At 60.5% G+C, this 6,910-nt stretch overlaps 1 protein-coding gene across 1 annotated transcript in view; it reads right to left on the bottom strand.

Annotated features, from left to right (window-relative positions):
• OBSCN (obscurin, cytoskeletal calmodulin and titin-interacting RhoGEF) overlaps positions 1–6,910 on the bottom strand; it is a 133,173-nt gene that overhangs the window by 57,434 nt on the left and 68,829 nt on the right. The window contains exons 32-38 of the mRNA XM_032397906.1: positions 5,498–5,770; positions 4,936–5,202; positions 3,979–4,245; positions 3,628–3,891; positions 3,046–3,309; positions 548–811; positions 1–208 (exon numbers count right to left, since the gene is read on the bottom strand). The exon at positions 1–208 is cut by the window's left edge and continues 293 nt beyond it. Coding sequence (XP_032253797.1) covers positions 1–208; positions 548–811; positions 3,046–3,309; positions 3,628–3,891; positions 3,979–4,245; positions 4,936–5,202; positions 5,498–5,770 — 1,807 coding nt within the window. The remainder of the gene's footprint in view (positions 209–547; positions 812–3,045; positions 3,310–3,627; positions 3,892–3,978; positions 4,246–4,935; positions 5,203–5,497; positions 5,771–6,910) is intronic.

Raw genomic sequence — 6,910 nt, forward strand, 5'->3', positions numbered from 1 at the left:
CCAGCATCTGCCACGTCCAGGCCACGGATCTCCAGCTCACACACGGTCCCATCCTGCCTCAGGCTGACTCTGTCCCCAGCTCTGAGGGTCTCGGGCCCCTTCTTCCACTGCACAGGGGCTGACTTGCTCAGCTCACAGCTCAGCGTGGCCGTGGCCCCTTCTGTGGCCTCCTCAGTCTTCAGACTTTTTGTGAACTTGGCAGGCAGGGCTGGGGAGAGCCAAGGATCAGGGAGACATCAGACTGTCTTGGGGACTCTGTGTCCAGGACCAGACACCCACAAGTACCACACAAACTGCAGAGGACCAGGACACGAATGAGTGAAAGAAGCGCAGGTGGGGTAGGAGGCAAATGGTCCAGGAGGAGACACGAGCCTGGACATGAACATCAGGACAAATACTGGACACAGAGATGGAGACTCAGAGATCCCAGGGGGACCCAGCTGGAGAGACATAGATGTCCACGCAGTTTAACAGAGGGAAGGTGGTGACATAGTGACGACGGGCAGACACCAAGCCACAGGTCCACACGGCCACACATGCTCTTTACCCCTGACGGTCACCATGGCCGATGTCCTCTCCTGTCCACACACACACGAATACTCTCCAGCATCTGCCACGGCCAGGCCACAGATCTCCAGCTCACACACGGTCCCATCCTGCCTCAGGCTGACTCTGTCCCCAGCTCTGAGGGTCTCAGACCCCTTCCTCCACTCCACAGGGGTCGCCTTGCTCAGCTCACAGTGCAGCGTGGCCGTGGCCCCTTCCATGGCCTCTTCCTTCCTCAGGCCCTTGGTGAACTTGGGGGGAAGGGCTGGGGAGGGTCAAGGTGAGACAGAGCACCTCAGACTGGGGAATATGAGGAGTCCAGTTTTGGGCATTCAACAAAGAAACACATTCTGGAGCAAATTAGGAATCAAAGCCTGGACACACAGACAGGTGGGAGAATCAGTGTGTAAGAGCAGAGGACAGACTGACCTAAACTCATCTGCATGCAGGCCAGCAAGGAGACAGAGGAGCTGGCATCCTCAGCGCACCTCAGGACATGGACACATGCAGAAATGGCCACAGCGCCCACAGGGGACACCTTCCAGCATCTCCCATGGCCCGTCCTGCCTCAGACTAGCCTGATACCAGAGTCAAGGGCCCCAGTCCTTCCTCTACTCCACACACCCCAAGATGCCCCACTCAGATCACACCATGGTCATGGGCCCCTCAGTGGCTCCCTATATTGTGGTGATTTTGTGATCCTGACAGATATAGCTGAGGAAGGAGACATGAACCAGGCCCCCTAAATTCTCCACCGGAGCAAGGACCACCCAGCTGAGAGAAACAGGAGCTGCCCTCCTCCTGGCCTGTCACCTTCAGCAAGAGTCCTTACAACCCGCACTTCTAAAACCGGCTCTCTTGGGCCCCCTGCCCATGCCCCCATGAGGTCACCCAGTACCTCCTTGGCAAAGATGCTGTGCCTGTTCACATGGCTCGAGTGGCACAGGGGCCTGGCCTTGCTCCTGGGACCACTTCAGGATGCAGTGGGTGGCCTCATCCTGCCCTGTCCCATCTGCTTCCCTGCAGGAAGTGACCAGACCCCCAAAAGGACCCCTGAGGACCCCAGCCCCAGCCCAGGGAGCTACCAGCCACACCATGGTCAGGGCCTGTGCATCCCCAAGGGTCTTGGGACCCTCACAACACTGCACAAGGCCCCTCTCCCTTCGCCTGCCCAGGCCTCAGGACCTTTGTGAATGGGGGTGGTCAGGCCTGGGAGGGTCAGACAGACACAGACCATGAACTCAAGCCAGAAGAGAACGAACAGCCACAGACACAAAGTTGGCAACGTGGCTGCCTATCGGAGGCAAGGTCCCTGGGGATGGCGGGCAGGACACCCCGCAGGAGGCAGCCCCACTGCACAGGGACCCCCCCACCTGCCTCCTCCAGCCCCACCCCCACAGGACACGGCCCTGTCATCCCTGACCCCCGGACCAGCCCTCCTGCTCCAGCTGACACAACCCTGCCCTTCCCTGTGCATCCTGTTCCACCCCAGTCTGACATACCCCACCGACCCTCCTACGGCTGCTGTGAGCACAGCCAAGCCACCTGCCAGTCACCCCACGTGGACCCCCACCCAACCATGGACACTCACCTGCCTTCCTGGGTCAGGCACTCCTGACCTTCCCCTCCTTCTACACCCAAACCTCACCTCCCACCTCACCTTGTCACATAACCCCAACATCGAGTCACCACCATACCCACCTCACCTCACCTCCTCACCCATCTCACCTTGCTGCAGCTCTTCACCCACCTCACCTCACCTCCTCACCCACCTCACCTCACCTCCACACCCACCTCACCTCAGCTCCTCAACCACCTCACCTTAGCTCCACACTCCCCTCACCTCCCTCACCCACCTCACCTCACCTCCACACCCACCTCACCTCATGTTACCTTCCTCATCCACCTCATCTCACCTCCACATCCACCTCACTCCACATCCACCTCGCCTCACCTTACCTTCCACACCCACCTCACCTCACCTTCCTCACCCACCTCACCTCAGCTCCACACCCAACTCACCTCACCTCAACCTTCGTACTTACCTCAACAAACCTTGTCTCCAGATCCAACAAGCCTCTACTTCATCTCCATACCTAGACTTTACTTCCACCCACACTTCACCCCTTAAAGCTCTCCCATGGCCCTACATGTGTGTCCTGGCTCTCCTCCTTAATCAGCCTCCTGGTAACCCTGTCTTGAATGCCAAGCTTCAATCTACTTCCCAGTTCCTCCTCTGGCACACTCACTTCAGAGGCCTCAAGAAGGCTGTAATTCTGTTTGTACTGCGGGATGCCCCTTGAGGGCAGGAAGGGCCTGTTCTCTGCAGTTTATCCAATATGAGCGTCACTCAAGGAGGTCCCAGAGATTCATGCCGCAGGATGCAGGAGACACACAGAAAGGCACAAGGACCATGCAGTGACCAGGGCAGAGCAACAGGACATGACACAGCTTTGGGACATGGAGACATTGCTCCACACGGCCACACACGGTCTTTACCCCTGACAGTCAGTGTAGCCGACGTCCTCTCCTGCCCGCACACACATGAGTACTCCCCGGCATCTGCCACGGCCAGGCCACGGATCTCCAGCTCACACACGGCCCCATCCTGCTTCAGGCTGACTCTGTCCCCAGCTCTGAGGGTCTCGGACCCCTTCCTCCACTCCACAGGGGCCTCCTTGCTCAGCTCACAGTGCAGCGTGGCCGTGGCCCCTTCTGTGGCCTCCTTGCTTCTCAGTCTCCCTATGAACTCAGCAGGCAGGGCTGAGAAAATTCAGACACAGAACATCAGGTTCTCTGGAGATTGTTGGGGGCAGGACACGTCAGGACAGAGGACAAGACAGACTCCCATAGGACAATAGGACCAGCAATGACCAAGGGGTGGGAAATGGCTGGGATGCGGCTTCTCATGGTTCACTCAACAGTCCCGGAGGGAGAGGGATTCCATGGAGTGACAGATGGAGGGTCACACCAAGAGAATGTGGGAGAGAAACAACACGAACATAGACTGAGAGCAGATGGACGTCACGAAGTCAACTGGACACCAGAACACGGCTCTGCTTGGCCACACACGGTCTTTACCCCTGACGGTCAGTGTGGCCGACGTCCTCTCCTGCCCGCACACGCACGAGTACTCCCCGGCATCTGCCACGGCCAGGCCACGGATCTCCAGCTCACACATGGCCCCATCCTGCTTCAGGCTGACTCTGTCCCCAGCTCTGAGGGTCTCGGACCCCTTCCTCCACTCCACAGGGGCCTCCTTGCTCAGCTCACAGTGCAGTGTGGCCGTGGCCCCTTCCGTGGCCTCCTTGCTTCTCAGTCTCCCTATGAACTCAGCAGGCAGGGCTGCAACAGGGCCCAACAGAGAATGTCATTTTCATCCTCCCACAGGGATGAATGGGGCCCATGGGCAGTGCGGGCAAGGATGCTTACCCTTCACAGTGAGTGTGGCCAAGGTCATCTGGTCCCCGAAGCAGCAGGAGTACTGCCCACTGTCCTGGGGCCGCAGGTCCCGGACCACCAGCTCCAGCACAGTGCCCTCCTGACGCAAGCTGTACTTGCCTCCGGGCTGCAGAACCTCGTCTCCACGGCGCCACTCCACGGGCGTGGCCACAGAGGACAGCGTGCAGCGCAGAGTGGCAGCCCCGCCCTCCAGCACCTCCAGGTCCTTCAGCCCCTCCTGGAAGCGTGCTGGCCGTCCTGTGGGCAGGCACAGGCTCGGCTCAGCACCCACCTCCTGCATCCCAGCTGAGGGCCCCCATGGCTGACGACAGCTGGGGACGCGGCAGCCAGAGGGCGCAGGCAGGCCCACCTCGCCCTTTACGCGCTGGGGGCTATGGAGAGCGATCCCCCAAACTCCATCCTCCAGGAGGGGGAGCCGAACAGGTGCGAGCAGAGAAGGGCAGAGTAGCATGAACTGTACCCCCCAAATTCATACCCCAACCCGCAGAACCTCAGAACGACTGTTTTTGCAGAGGGTCTTTCCAGAGGTAATTAAGGTAAAATGCGACCTAATCCTGCGAGTTACATAACTCTTCTTGTGAGAAGAGATGGACACAGACAGACGACAATGCAGGGACACGGGGAGAAGTGCATCCAGATACGCCCACGCCTGGACCTGGGGCTTCCCACCTCCAGGGCGAGAAGACCATCAATGTCTGCTGCTTAGTGCCCAGTGTGAGGTATTTGTTACGTGGCCCGTGCTGAGATAGGTGGAGACGCGCCAAGTCAGAAGCAGGGGAACACAGAAAACAAGACACAGGAACAAAGCAGGAACCACGCATCTGATGAGGGGACAGAAGAGGGGTGACTCTAGCAAAGCAGCGGAGCCCTGGAGATGGACAGAGGGCCCCCCCACCCTGAGACAGGGGTGTGAGCCCGGGGACTTACCGTGAACCCTGACAATGGAGCTGCTCCAGGAGCCCCCAGACTCACACCTGTAGCGCCCACCGTCCTGCAGGGTGGCGCCGGTAATGACCAGCTGGGCCTGGTGGCCCTCCTGGCTCAGCTGGCAACGGGCTGATGGCCGCAGGGCCTTCCCGTCCTTGGTCCAGCGCACGGGGCTGTCCAGGGCGGTGGTCTCACAGACCAGGCTCAGATCCTCCCCCTCTGTGACTGTAGCGTCCGTGAGCTCGCGGGAGAAGACGCTTGGCTTTTCTGGAGGTACACAGAGAGGCACGGGACCCTCGTGTGGGGCTGCACAGGGGCTGCGGGGGGACGGGGCAGGCCTGGCGGGGCGCAGCCCACACTGCGGGGACAGCGGGATCACCTCTGCACCCCACGTGCAATGATCACCTTCCAACAGCCCCACCTCCCTGGGACCCACGGGCTGGGCACCATCCCCATGAGCCCCAGGACCATGCTCTGCGCATGGCCAGCATCTGCCCTCCACAAGGCTGCACCCTCAGCCCCACGGACCAGGCCCCACCACAGCGCTGAGCACACCGCCCACCTGTGACCCGCAGGGTGGCCGAGGCCCGCTGGTCCCCTGCCTCGAAATGGACGGTGCCTGAGTCCTTGAGAGCAAGCTGCCGCAGGGTGAGCACGTGGTAACCACCTGGCTGAACCTCAATCTCATTGAGCTCATTGGGATGCAGGGGCGTCTTGTCCAAGAACCAGTGCACCGGCCCGTAGTCGGCAGGGGAGATGCGGCAGGAGAAGGTGGCTGAGCAGCCCTCGCGCACCTCCACGTCCTCCAGATCCTCCGTGATGAGCACTCTCTGGCCTGCAGGGCATAGACTGGCGAGTCAGGGTCCCCTGCAGCCAGCTGCTAAGGGAGACGGGCACTCCCCAAGACCTAAATGGGTCACGGCCAGAGCAAGCACGTGGCTTTCACGGGCTCAGGACAACAAACCCAGGAACCAGCGAGGGGCACCGTGTTTGTTTCCGCTTCACTGGTGAGCCCCAAACCCGCATCTGGGGTCCTTCTGCAGAGCACACCGCGTGGGCCACAGCAGGTCCTCTGTCACCAAACTGCCCCCTCACCTGCCGACATCCACCCTCAAGGCCACAGAAAGCCATCTAGTCGTGGAGGGACACAAGGAACAGGAGTGTGACAACGGAGTTGTGTCTGTGTTAAAATTTAAATCAAACGCTTTGGAAGATGAGCGACGTGACTTGTTAGGGGAAAGCCCCACTTCTGCTGCCGATGCAGATGCGGGGACAGCTCAGAGAGAAGTCCGAACGACTACGACGGACTCTGCCCGCGGGTTCCTCCTGCACCTGCAGGGGCCTTAGAGCTGCGGGACCACGGAAGGAACGCGTGGTGGGCGGCGCCTTCAGAGGGGACTAGGAAACCCGCAGACCGGCGCCCAAACCCAAGGCCCCGGCCGGACCGCCGGCGGGCGCGTCGGTGTCTTGTCTCCGAGGACAATGCTTTGCTACCGTGTGACGCTCACTTTAACTGACATTTTTTGGATTAAGCCTGAGTACCAATTTCTTACAGAGCATGGTTTCTGCTGCAGTCACAGAGTGGTTTGGGGTGAGGTCACTGCATCTGCTGGTTCTCACAGAAAAGCAGAGAAAAAAACACAGCAAGTCTTTGTTGTTCTTTCCTTGTTTCCTGTGCACAGACCCCTCACCCCCAGGAGGGACTTCCCCGACCCTGGTCGCTGGCGCTGGCGTTGGGAGGGCGGTGCACCGCTCTGCGGGGACACCGGTGTGCCTGAGACCCTGGGCCGGCCACGGACCCTGCGTCAGGCCCCCATCTCCCGATCTGTGAGGTGGGTGCCCGGCAGGTGCAACTGCTCCTCACCCCGGGAGGCCTGCAGGCCACGCACGCTGTGCGCAATCCCCACGGAGACCCCGTGTGGGGGCCTGGCCACGCACCCCGTGCGCAATCCCCGCGGAGCCCCCGTGTGGGGGC

The sequence above is a fragment of the Phoca vitulina genome, unplaced genomic scaffold (assembly GCF_004348235.1).
Source record: "Phoca vitulina isolate PV1807 unplaced genomic scaffold, GSC_HSeal_1.0 scaffold106, whole genome shotgun sequence".
NCBI lineage: Eukaryota > Metazoa > Chordata > Mammalia > Carnivora > Phocidae > Phoca > Phoca vitulina.